Source organism: Lissotriton helveticus, chromosome 10 (assembly GCF_964261635.1).
Source record: "Lissotriton helveticus chromosome 10, aLisHel1.1, whole genome shotgun sequence".
Taxonomy (NCBI): Eukaryota; Metazoa; Chordata; class Amphibia; order Caudata; family Salamandridae; genus Lissotriton; species Lissotriton helveticus.
In genome coordinates this window covers 73,058,243-73,072,378 of record NC_136071.1, presented here as the reverse complement: position 1 = coordinate 73,072,378, position 14,136 = coordinate 73,058,243, and the positions used below count along the sequence as shown (strand labels likewise).

Here is a 14,136-nt window from a genome sequence, read left to right as displayed (position 1 = left end):
CAGTTATGCCTACCAACCATTTTTTCTCACCCAGTTTTACCAGTCGAAAAATAGTTAAACTCCGTGGATGTTAAAAGATGTTTACAGTTCAGCATAGGCATGGTAATGGACAAAGCATTTCACAATGGATTGTATTTTTTTAACATGCTTATTTCTGTACTACCGTAGGTCTAATATAGTTGTTTTAATTAGCCCTTTTATACCACACAGTCTACCAATTAATTTAGTATTGGAGCACTTTACACGTTTCTGGGCCTGTCGTTTGGGATCATATACAAACTGTGATAGTTTGACAAAAATAGAAGTTGATGGTGTAACATTACAGCTCATACATTTATCATTTCTATTTGTTTACATAGAGGAATATTATAAAAGGGGAACAGAGATACAATTAGAAAGAGGGTCAGACTTGGGTGGGTCTATGTGGCAAATCTTATATGATGAAAATACGAGGCAGGGGTGCGACTTGTGGGAATTTAGAGTCCCCATAGAGGAATTTAGTATATGATCTAGCAGGTCAAAGTAGAAGTCTGCTGAGAAGTTTGGCCATAGTCACTAATTGCTGCATCTTAGTGAATATTCAAATGCTAATAAAATTTGGCAATCTCTGAAAGTTAAGAGTGAATCACTTCCAATTAATGCTAATTTACTTGTTAGATAACGAAAGAGATTAGTACTGACTAGAAATCAGAATGCTTTTCTTTATAAAAAATAGCGAAATGCTTTGTGTGATTTATGTATTTCAATAATTTCAACTTGTTTCTGGACAAAGAATAATAATCGCCAATTAGTCACTGTTGTAGGCCATGTTCAACAAAACAATCTGTGGGGAGCGCCTGGTAGACGCTCCACTCCCAGCCGCACTGCGTGTTTTAGGATTCCAAATCCAACCATTATTTATCCATTCCAACATTCTCCATATTCGTCATGCTTTTACGATAGTTTTACCATGTTTTCACTCTCATCCTTAGTTATTCCACGATTCCATCAAAATGTATTTCAGAAACTTCACATATTTACACGTGCCAATCCAGGCCTCCTTGTAAATTGGGTCCAATACAACCAATGGCTTTTAGGCAGCATCTCTTTATTTCAACCCAATGCATTTCGGGCTTTAACAAGCCCTTCGTCAGGGGTAACTGAAAGTCAACAATAATATACATTATTTCAGTATATGCTACGTTTTAACCGAAAGTATTTACATTTCAATTAAGCGTTACACATGTGGCATTTTGCATATAAACAAGTAGAAACCTTCATTTAAACTAGCCCAATTATTATGTAATATTCAACTCTTCATTATAAAAATAATATTTGCAAACCGCATTTAACCGATTTTTGCGGTTTGCAAATAATTGAAGAGCGAATGATTGCTGACAGGCGTCTGCAAGTTAAGCTGAATAAACGTGCAGGATGGTTTTTTGATAAGATGGCTAATGAGACTTGGGGGGAAAACAGAGAGCTTTTCCTTAAACATGACGCTAACTGCATAAAGTATTCAGTTCGGGGCTTTAGGAACAAACACGCAGTTTGAACTGATAGACGCTTGGGTATGCGAAAGGACATAATGCACGATTCCCAAAACACTAAGTTTGGCTCACAAGCACGTAAATACACTTTTGTTACATTTATTTTCATAATGAAGAGTTGAATATTATTTTTATAATGAAGAGTTGAATATTACATAATAATTGGGCTAGTTTAAATGAAGGTTTCTACTTGTTTATATGCAAAATGCCACATGTGTAACGCTTAATTGAAATGTAAATACTTTCGGTTAAAACGTAGCATATACTGAAATAATGTATATTATTGTTGACTTTCAGTTACCCCTGACGAAGGGCTTGTTAAAGCCCGAAATGCATTGGGTTGAAATAAAGAGATGCTGCCTAAAAGCCATTGGTTGTATTGGACCCAATTTACAAGGAGGCCTGGATTGGCACGTGTAAATATGTGAAGTTTCTGAAATACATTTTGATGGAATCGTGGAATAACTAAGGATGAGAGTGAAAACATGGTAAAACTATCGTAAAAGCATGACGAATATGGAGAATGTTGGAATGGATAAATAATGGTTGGATTTGGAATCCTAAAACACGCAGTGCGGCTGGGAGTGGAGCGTCTACCAGGCGCTCCCCACAGATTGTACTTTAAATAGTGCATTCAGGGCATGTCACGACCTAGTCCTGCACGCGAACTGACTAAAATGGTTAAAGATTGACAATGATTAAAAAAGACAAACGTGGTGTGCATACCACCTTATTCATGTTTCATGTTCAACAAAAGGCATAAGTAGATATAACATACAGTTCACTCTTGCCTGGTTTTTAGTTGCCAGGAAGGAGGTCCTGTTGCTTTTTCTTTAAAGCGGCACAACAAAGTGCGTCAAACTCTGGAAGTATGCAATGGGAAAACTACAGTGCCTTTGCATGATGCAAGAACATACCTTAAAGAGGTAAAAGAGAGGTTCTTAGCTGCTGCAGGTACTAAGAAATGATTTGTCATATGAGAAGATGGTAACTGAATTTAGTACTGCCTAGAAAACGCTTTAGCTTTTTCGCCTTCCTCATGTAATCAGAAAAGAAATAATACGTACAAAAACCCAAACATCCCTCTTCATCCCTTGAACTTTCACATTTTGCTTCTGCCAATCACAGCACATTTTGAGGAAAAGAGTAGCCTCCTTAAGGCCATTGGCTCTACTCAGTGAGTGATGGCATTTGCTTTGATCACATGTGCAAATCCACTTAAAAAGAAGTGCATTTCACTGCTAGGGTTCGTGCGCCAATGCTTTACTTTGCCCACCATTTGCTATATCTGTTCTTTTTCCTTTGTATTTTTAGACCTCGTTATGTACTTAAATGATGACTTCAGGTCACAGTAGTTCAAAATATTTAAAAGCTTTTCTTTGCGACAAAAAAACAGCAATCATATTGTCTCCACGTTTAGATGACTGCATTTCTTTCTTTTTTTTCTTACATTTATTTTTATAATATATACTTGCAACTCAAAATAAATTAAACACCACATTAGTTCACCAAGGCTAGACCTTTTGGTTGCCTTGCTATGCCTGTTCGACAGACTTGTGGTCTATTCTGATATGTATGTTAAGAATTACCAATATCAAAACAACCTGGGGTCACTTCATGACACCTTGGTGCTTTACACGTACTACTACATGAAATATTTCATCTAATAGTCCATCTCATTTCTCTCTTCTATTACTTCCTTTCAATCTCCATCACATTTTCCTCCTGCTGTTTTAGCGCTGTCTTCTAATTTGTATTACTTATGTGTTCGTTTCAAACCTTTCTTTTTCTATTGACAGTCTCTTTGTATCTATACATCTTTGCTGAATTTTTCCCTCTTCGACCTGTTTTTCCTCATCGTTATACGCTCTCAAGTGCTTTTTATTCTCTCTTCATCTTACATGTCTTCCATCACCCACTCTCAATACTTGTTATCTGCATCCACGTTTCCTGGGTTTCCCATCTTCAACTGACCATCTTGCCTTTCTCTATTCGCCTCTCATCTCCTCACCATATTTCTCTCTGTCCTCCTACAGGGGCTGCGAGAACTGCAGGGATTGCAAGAGCTGCCAGATGAGAAGCGCAGAGACGTTTTCTAGGTACTGTTGGAGTTAAGGCAACAGCTACGAAACCCTCCCCCTTTCTGGGTTCCCCAAAACGACGTCACGAACATGACGCGTCGAGCAACACAGCAACCTCCCCGCAAGGCGACTTGCCCACCCACGCCAGAGCTCATGTACCAGACATCCTCCTTCATCACTGCTGGGGAGGGAATCCTGGCTTCTTCCCTCAGTGTGGACTGTCGCCGTGGTTACCACATTGATACACTGAAGGAATTCAAATAAAGTGTCATACCTTCTAGGGACTTGCAGCTTCCTTGTCTATTTCCGTGGGTGAGTTATGTGAGTGGGTGTGCGCGCATCATTGTTGTTCGTTATTGAACACAAATGCAGGGACAGAACACATCTAGGGGGAGACTAAGCCATCTCCCGATATTGTAAAAGAATGAAAACTTATTAATCTGCTTCAACATATGATCGGATTTGGGTTGATTAAAAGTCTGTCTTTTCAGCATGGGAACCTACCAGTACTTCTACGACATTTGTGCACTGTAAAACTTCTCTCCTGCTTTCTTCCTTTGATTTTCTCGCCTCTTTCTCTGTTGTTGCTATCTTGTCTAAGCCTGCTTTCCTTTCCTTTCCCCACCCAACCCTTTCTTTTATTAATTGCCTATACGTTTGGTGTTTTTTCTGGCTATTGTTTGGGAGAGCGAGCCTGGGTTTTGCTGGTGTCTTGATTGTCCATTTTGTTGGTTAGCTTATTCATTGAAAGCACATACATTAAAAACGTTTCTTTGCATTGGCAGAAAATTGGTAAGCACGTAACTCGTGGAGGGCGTCGTCGAGACACTCATTACAGTTGTACTTTAAAAAGCCAGGCCTATTTTAGAAAGCAAGAAATTAGACCTGAGATCAAGTGGTAGATTATTCCAGATGGAGAGATAGAATTTAGCAGGATGCTTAATAAAAAGCAGGGTATTGGGCAACATCCTAAATAGATCAACAAAGTAAATCAATCAATCATGAAATTTTATAGCACGCTACAGCTGCCAAGAAGGCGTCCCAGCGCTAAAGCAAGAAAGGGAACCAAAACAGAAATCGATCACTGGCAGAACATCATGGCCCTACTTTGTTTCTTAACCCCTTCGCTGCTGGCCCGTTTCCGCCGCTGTGCAGTAAACAAACGAACAGGGCGGGGCCGTGATGAACCCCAGCCGTCATCAGCACACGAGCACCGCGGAGCGTGACGGCTGGGGTTCGTCACCAGCATGCAAGGGGTTAAACTGCCTTTAATTATCAATTAGCCGGAAAGACCAGGGTAGTGAATTTCAGGCTTTGATGGCCAGATAGGAAAAAGATTGGCCTCCCCAGGTTCCAAATGAAATCGTGGGCATTTTAGAATTAAGACCTTCTCTGATATCTGAGGAGGACCTGGCCGATAATGATAAAGCCTCTTACAAAGATACGGGAGTGTCTTATGAAAAGAGGGGGAAAAGCGAGCTTTCAAGGTATTACGCTTTTTGATAGGTAGCCTGCAAAGCTCCTTCAAATGTAAAATAACAAATTGACATCTGGGCAGCCCAAGTGTCAGCCTGGCCCTGTGTTTTGAACTATTTGCAAATGGTTGAGAAGGTAAGGCAAACAAATGTAGAGAGCATTTGCATAGTCTCGTCTAGATGTAATGGATGCGTGCACAATAGTTTTGCGTGCACCCATAGGAACAAATTCAAATACTTTCTTTTAGTCTTGGATCAAAGAGAGACCCATCGCTGTCACCTATGAAATCTGGGGTCGAAAAGAAAAAAAAGGCTGTCTTCAAATTTAACCCCAGGATTTCTAGTAACCGAAGTTGGGGTAGGAGCAGCCCTCCACTCCTCCAACCATCATTCGTTCAACCATCTGTCTGCGATGTGCTCAAACAGAAGAATCTCCATCTTAGAAGAATTACATTTCATGTGATTCCTATTAATCAATTTTTCCATTTACCAAAGACTTTCCTTAAAAGTAGACTGGACTACTGCCACCTTTTTACCAAACAAGAAAATAAGATGTGTATTATTCAATCATGGGACACGGGGCTATACATTAAACAATGTAAGGATCAATGAAGAGCCCTGAGGAATCCCATATTTGATTGAGGAGCAGAAGAAAAAAAGCTCTAAAATGATAGATTTTTCTCTATCTAATAGAAGAGGCCAAATCCTATGAAGAGCAGTTCCACCGACCCCAAGCTAGTGTCAAAAGCCGCATATAGATTCCAAAAAATTACAATCCTACCTTGTCATTGAGACGCAGGCGTGCAGAGTGGTGCATGAAAGGTGTACAGAACAGAGCACTTTAAACTGCTTTTGAAAATAAAATGCCAACACTTGAAGGGTTTCTATCGCACACGATGCATGATCAAATTTACTGATGCTAAATGGCAGCTAGATGTTAGTCACGTGAACGCCCCAAAACTGGTCAATACCGTTTCTGCTACGCCGCAGCTGATTGATGCTCATACAGTTAAGAATTGACACTGTGAGTGCTGTGACTGGCAAGCACAAGTGTGAAGTGAGTTGAAGCATCACGTCTATATAAATTTAACCTGGGATGCCAAAGACAGTTCAGCATCAATTGGATAATATTTTTAACAGCCTGAACTGTGGCAGAGGAGTTTGCCTTGTCTATAGCGCAGAAAACAAGCTGCAGAGATCTGTGCTGGCCTTGATATCCCTTAAAAAAAACAGAAATCTTACATTTCTATAAAGTTACATGGAAGGCTTGCCCTTCCCACACTGAAGAAGCCAAGCGAGGACACATTGGTTCTCCTTTCTATTTGCAACCATAGGAGACAATCTGTAATTTCATGGCTGAGGGAAGAGATTTTGTTTTTAGTGAACACAATACTACTAAGGTTTCATATGGAGCAGTGCTGGGCCACATCTCCAGCTTCTCCAGTAAAATGTGATGTGCAGCCTAACATGCGTAGACCACGTTTATGCCCCGGTACAGCTTCAGACACCCAGTACAATCTCACGAGACCTGTTACATTATTGTGTGCCATGGTACTGCCTTCAGAGCCTCCTCTATCCAGACCCAGATTTGTATGCCACGTCGCTGCTTCATGTACAGCCACGTATGGCCAGGTACAGCCCCAAAGTGCTGTGAGCAGCCTCTTGTGACGTGCTGCAGCTTATGCCCAGGCCAATCTTGTACACTACATTGCAGAAGCGTAGTTCTATCGGTCTTCTTTAATGAGCTCTGCCCCAATGTCTGGACACCGATTGGCTTCCCAGTGTGGTACAACAGCTTCAGCAGTGGGCAGGAGAGGGGGCATTAGATAGTCTATTGTTAAATGAGATGCAAGACTCTGGTTGGGGGCACATGGGATGGCGTCTAGTGTGATTATTTGGTAGTGTAAACAGAGTGGAGTAACCCCTCTTCCTACTCACATAACATCCATATTTTTGTTGACTGGAAGAAGAGTCCCTGCCCCCTTGAGAGGTTGCTCATCAGAAGGTAGATCGTAGAGACATCTATGTTTGTACAAGACAAGGGCTGTAATTACAGAACATAAACACTGCCCTAAGGAACAAATGGCGATTTCCGGCACACCCGCCGCCCGCTCTGGTGCGTGTTAGGAGTAGTAAGGGATTGCCCAGAAGTCCTAGTTACAGTCTCTGTAGACTCTTCAATGATGTTCATAGCAGAGCACTTCACAAAGGCTACAGCTTCCGGATGATTATTTTCATTACCTCCTTAAAAAATATCCAGAAACATGTTCTTAATTCACTTTGCTCTAGGGGAAGACCACTATCAACATAAGTACTTCTGTTTTAAGTCTTTATCCTGGATATTGACCAAATGCCTGGCTGTGGCAATTTCCAGACTCTGATGAAAATGCTCCCTTATCTTTCTTTACTTGGACAGCTGGTTTATGAAAAGTCTCTGATTATTGGGACCAACACATTTATGAGGCCCCTAGTGGCACTTCCTGCACAAAAACAATCTAGAGAGGTGTTTTCTTCTTTCAATGTGTGCTGCAGAATGCAGAACATATCAAAAGAGGAAAAAACTAGGAGAAATAAGGATATTTCTTCCTGTTGAGCCTCCCTAACGCCACCCCTGGGGTGGTGTTAGAATCTGCCGCAATCCCTGGTATATGACTCCTTTTAAATCTGTGCTGCCGGAGCATCATTTTTTTTTTCACACTTCTATGGCATAATGTGCCGCAGCATACTGCCAAGGCCACCCAAAGCCACTTTATGTGGCTTTCCATGCCCTTTTAAATACGTGCCCCTTTCACGCAGAACACTGCGTGAAAGGGGCGTTCCATGGGTGATGCTGTGGGGGTTTCCACGCAGCACCAATGGAATCAACAAATCTTCCCAGATTTACGAGGAATCGTATACCTGCGATTGAGTCAGTTTATTACACCACACCAGGGGTGGCATTAGGGAGCTGCAACAGGAAGAATATCCTTATTTCTCCTAGTTTTTTTCCTCTTTCGATATATACTGCATTCTTCAGCACACATCGAAAGAAGAAAACATCTCTCTTGATTGTTTTTGTGCAGAATGGGACACATTCCTGCACAAAAACAATCACCCTTGCAACTCAGACACCCTTGCACCATGGCGCAAGGGTGCCTGCATTGGCACTAGGCAGCTCATTGTGTCCCAGCGCAGGGGAACAGGACAGGAATGTGTTGCCCTTTTCTTTTGATGAAGAGCAGCGCAACCAAATTCCTTGTGATGCTGCCCTGTGCCAAAACCTCGTAAATTAGGCCCTAGATTTGTTTTTACTGTGTAGAGCCTCCCTCAAAACGGTGTAAGGCTCCCAGGATGTTATAGTCAATATGGGGGCAGCAACTCTTGTTGTCATCCTAACGGGGTTACTTTTCCAGTCATAGGAATATGTTATTTGTTGGCCTTACTTAGCACACCTTTACATGAAGATCTGTGAAGAATGTCTACAAGCAAGCTTTTTTGTTTTATTTGTTTTGTATTCTTATTTTTGAATGGCAAACGTGTTGCAGTTGCACACTCGCTGTGAAAATATGATATATTATGTATATTATCGTCGCTAGTTTAATTCGTTTTGCCTTTTTTATTGTACCTTAAAGCACACACCACTCCATTAGAACCTTGAACTCTATTACCTGGGACTGGAAGTGGAACGTTTATTTGCAATAACTGGTGAGCCTAAGTACAGCCTCTGAAGTTTACTGCCTCCCCTTTATTAGTACTGACGATTCTAAGCAATGCGGTGGAACCTGATGGTGTACATTTCTGAAATACACAAACGCAGATCTCGCTTTGTTTAGTTCCCGCCTCCTCCCCCCCCCTCCCTTTTCCTTGGAAAACGTAGTGTGTGCTTAACATCTTAAACTTAACCTTGTTCAACAATTTGAATCCAGATTCCAATGATACTTCAGCACGACAGCCACTGCTCAAGTCGCTCTTTACAAATTGTACTTGCTTGATAACGATGACTCCTGCCTGCGTATTCTAGTGGATTTATCTGCAGCTATTGCCATTATTAAAGATGGGACACTGATGCCCATCCTCTGTTCTTGCATTTACAGGCATGACCAAGTCCTCGAATGGTTCTCATTCTTCCATCTGTAATTTGTGAAGATGGAACACTCAGATCAGATATTATTTGAGGTGGGTAACTGTCCACCTTGAGGAATAATCTCAACTCTTATCAGGGTGAGTCCTTAAAGTCACTAAATTAACCAAGTAGAACCCTCCTGGTAGCTTAAGCAGACAGGCTTCACTTAGGGCAGTGTGTAAAGTATTTATGCAGTACTAAAACAGTAATAAAGTAAAAATATCAAGCAATAAAATCCCAAAAATAAATTTGAAAAAATAGAGAAAAATGTAATGAACAAATTATACCAGAAATACAAAAATACAATAAGGAGAACCGCAGATATTAATTTTTAAAGATTTACGTGACGATAGCACCAATGGAATTCAATGGTCGTTGTAGACCGAATCCAGAGCACAATTTGAGGTCAACAAGAGGCCTGATACACCAAGCAGATTGGTCTCAGTGAAAGTCTGAAAGTCAAAACGTTTGAAAAAGTTTCAAAGTCCAAACATCCCATACCAAAAAGGGACTTTGTAATTCTTTTGAACAAAACATCTTCCCCAAGAGTGAACTGCTGCTGGTGATGGATACTTGAAGCTGGTTGGACCTGTTGACTTTTGGGAGTGTTTAAGATTCCAGGTTGAAAAAGTTTCCAAGTCTCAACGCTGAAAGGGATTCTTTTATTCAATCCGATGTTGAGGAAATGCCTGTTGAATACTTCTCTCAGTAGATCCCCTTGGTTCAGGCGCTCTAGAGCAAACGTTTTAAAAAGTTCCCAAACTTCTAGTTGCTCAAACAACCACAGGAGTACACTTTGAAACCCTCAGAACCTGCCTGACACCTAGAAACTCCAGGTGTCAGGCAGAGGCCACCAGCAAAGTTCAGTCCAAGTCCAGTTGGCACTGGTCAGCAGAGCACTTTAGGAAAAAGGCTTCTTGAAACTTGTGTCCCTGGAGCCACATAGGATGTCCACCAACTGACCTTTGGAGTCCACTTCTTAGTCCTGGATACAAAAGAGAGAAGCTCCAGGCCTTCATGGATCACTTCAGGTCACAGACTGCAGGTCCTGGAAGTCTTCTGATGAGGTGCCACATTTATGCCTGGCACTGAGCGCACCCTAACAAATGGTGTAAAAGTTCACTGGGACAATCCTACCCACTTTTTCTAGTGTTTGCCTTGCTGCAAAGAGCCCCAAAATGTCTTAAGACACACTACACTTGGGTTCAGAGGGCTGACGTTTCTTCTATCGCTCCTTGTACACGTCATTCTATTATCAGTTTGCTGCCATTCTTTTCACACAATGAGACCCACCTCTTCTCTCACCCTCAGTGAGAAGCTTGGGCATCACTTCTGGTCCTTCTCTGTATTCAACAGTTTACTTTGATGAAGGGTACATATGCTGCCTCTTCCAAATTCCACTATAACGCAATATCAAAGCTCGCTTCACTGCCTATGACTTTTTCTTTCTAGTCGAAGTCCTGATCATCTCCAGAGTAGTCTATGAAAGTTCCATCTGAACTGGAATCCATGAATGTTCCCTCTACAATCTGAATGCCAACATTCACCCTTCTTCACTTCCCATTCCGAGGGGAAAGACATTAGATTTATTTTTTAATATGCTAAAAGGTGTGCATTTTCACCTTATTCAAAGCATGAATACCTTCTAAACTAATATCCATCGCCTTCAAATTGATTAAACTCCAAATTTCAGCTGCATGAGTTCAAAACATTTAATTTCAGGAAGCCTCTTTTAGATGAGGGCTAAAATAACTACTTTTACACTTAACATGTCTTGCTACAAAAAATTGAAAACCTCTGCAAATGCCTTCTCAGGTGTTGCTCAGAGATTTTGCCTAATAAAACTCCAAACAATGCTACTGTTATTTTCACTAACCATTAATTTCAATGAAGAATTTAAAAGCAGCCATCTTTCATCAAGCCTTATGCAGTTGATATCCCTACTTGAGTTTCACCTATCCAACTCTTTGCAGCGTTCCAACAAGCCCAAGTCTAGAACCACTATATAGAACTATATACAAATAAATCAATGACAAGCTTTAGCCCATATTGTGAACAGATATAATGTACTTAACTAACTTTTACTGTGACCAGCTTTCAGCCATAAAGACTGGAATGGGTGGTATTGCAGTAATGGGTGCATTTCTGGAAGCTTTTCGCATCCACAGTAGAGATATTGTGATCCTGGAATCTGAGCCCCTATCTTACATCAAATTGTTAGATCTCAGGGCCATGTGACAGGTCAGTCTTGACACAGGTGGGCAGTGATCTTGCACTGTCAGAGAACAAAGAGTCGCACAATCAATGTACAGGTGCTGTGATGAATCATTGGGTAATGTTTTGTGTGATTTAATCAGAGTCTCTGGTGGAGGGCCAATAATGTCTTCTTAAAACCTTAAAGTGGCTGTTCCATTTTTGAACAGTTTGTCAGGCTCCAGGGGGCAAGCGGCTGCCAGTTTTCCAGATATGAACCATGAAGTCCATATCATTAGCAATCACTTAATGCTCATTTACAAATACTTTCTTTGTTGCGGGTAATGTTTCCTTAACTTTTTTATTGCTAGCATTGTCTTGCTATAAATAAGATTGGGAAAGTGCAGACATTGTACAAGAAACGTAAGAAAACACAACATAAAACATAATCATTTGATTATGGTTAGCTGATTCAAGGCTAATACAGTCAAATCAGTAATATAAGGTGCATTAGACTTGATGGGTATTCATTGAGAAAAGGAAGGGGGAGGAAATTTAGATCTCTTCTCCCAGTTAGCTATTTCACAAATCACTAGTACATTACTTTTGAATTTAGCTTATGTCTTTGTGCCTAGGCGTTACATGAAAACTGTACAACAGCATACTGTTTAGCTTCATTAAGAGAATGGCACATGGTTACCGAGTTAATATGTCTTCTATTGTAGGTAGTGGACTAATGGTCGTTATTCAAGTGTCCTGCTAGAAATCATCTCTTTTTGAAAATCTGCTAGTGTTGTTGTGGCTCCTGTAACAATCCAATTCTTATTTTGGACCCCAAGGGCCTTGTTATGACTTTTGCGGTGTGGGAGTGGCGCTGCCACCTGCTCCCACACCGTCCAAGCCAAAAATGACTGCCCGCCAGATTACAACTTTTTAAGTAACTGGTGGTCAGTTCTTTGGAGTTCCCATAGTAGTGCCTTTAAAATAGGCAGCGCAATGGGAACGTCCGGTTCCTGCATGGAGAGAAAAACACAATGTTGTGCGTTTCATTCAGTGCAGGAGCATAGGGGTGCATCCAGACAGGGGGCACATCATGTGCCCCCTGCATGCACCATACGGCGAAGAGGCACCAGGGGGCCATGGAGGGCCCCCTTTGTTTTGTCACCGATACATTTTTTCATGGCGGTCGCACTGCCATGAAAAGTGTGGCAGTGAGGAAACTCGTAATATGCTTAGTGGGGCCACAGCGTTCCGCCAAGCATATGGCGACCTCAGGACTGATGCACACAGCCAGGGAACAGCAGTTGCGGCGGTCCCGGTGCGGCCCGATGTTCCTAGTCCTAATAGGGCGGTTGGGAAAGTACCACCATGAGTGTGGCGCTCCATGGATTGCCGGACTCATCAGGGCCTAAGCCTTTATTGACATATTCTATAGATAATTTTAGGAAAGGACTTAAAACATTATGATTATGATTTTTTTTGCATAATTAACATATTTCATCATCTGCCACAGCATACATCATGGGCCGATCTTTCTACTCACTTCAGCCATTGGCTAACTTCACTATGAGTGACAGCAGTCTGTCTTTTCACAAGGAACATATCCCCACATAAAGTAGATTACTTCACAGTCAGGGACTTGTATGGCAATGGGTGATTTTTGAGATCTTTCGCCAACTTGTTAAGCTTCTGCTTTAACAGTGCCTGTTCTACTTCGCAACAGTAAAATAGTCAAAAAGTGGTACGCCAATGCAGCATTGCCATTAACATCTACGGCACCAAGTATTGCCATAGAAGACTCAGATATATTTATTATGCTTGGTTCTGTATCACATAAGCTATTTAAAGCTTATATATTCATTCATGAATACAAAGCAGAAATTTAAAACAAAAAAATCAAAGCAAATAAAATCATACCACTTTTTCTAATCTCAATAGATTTAATGTTTTTTTATATGTTTTTAGGTTTCACAGTTTTCTAAAATAGTACAATATGTTCATATGTGAAATGCCTACAGCATTTCCAATTATTTGTCAAATTAAAATTTCTCTTCAATTTTTAACTCACTGCATATATATGTAAATGTGACAAACCACATTTTCGACAATATCCACTATTTATTACCTATGGTAGCAGTAATTGACCTATTCTCATCAGCAAAAATATATTTAGTCCTCGATAAGATACATCAAGTAACTAATCACAATTTAATGAGTTGTTATGTGGACTTAGGAGTGGTATGAACATAGTATAGTTAAGTAATCAAGGTAAATTGACGTACTTATTTGCTTTTTAAAAATATTTTTTACTTCGTTATTTCATTATGGAACAAACAGATAATCAACATGTTATGTCATTGTAACCATCAGCTTTTGAACTCGGTGTTACTATAAAATACCGTATATATATATATATATTCACAGAAAAAAACATAGGTTATAGACCATATATAGTTAGGAATTAGCATTTACAAAACCTTATTTTACTCACACAAAACCATTGAAATTTGCATATATAGTTAGTTGCACTAACTATATATCGCGCACCCGCAATCCACTGCTGATCATGTCACATATTACATCATTCATGACATGGTCAGTGACATCACTGATGACATCTCAAATGACATCACTGATGACATCACTGATGACATCTCAAATGACATCACTGATGACATCACTGATGACCTCTGAAATGACATCACTGATGACATCTCAAATGACATCACTGATGACATCTCATTTGACATTACTGA

At 40.6% G+C, this 14,136-nt stretch overlaps 1 protein-coding gene across 2 annotated transcripts in view; it reads left to right on the top strand.

Moving 5' to 3' along the window:
• Positions 1-3,894, top strand: part of UXT (ubiquitously expressed prefoldin like chaperone) — a 51,620-nt gene extending 47,726 nt beyond the window's left edge. For both annotated transcript variants that reach the window (XM_078664783.1, XM_078664782.1), the window contains one exon: positions 3,566-3,894. In XM_078664783.1, coding sequence (XP_078520909.1) covers positions 3,566-3,644 — 79 coding nt within the window. In that variant the 3' untranslated portion in view covers positions 3,645-3,894. The remainder of the gene's footprint in view (positions 1-3,565) is intronic.
• The last annotated feature ends 10,242 nt before the right edge of the window (positions 3,895-14,136 follow it).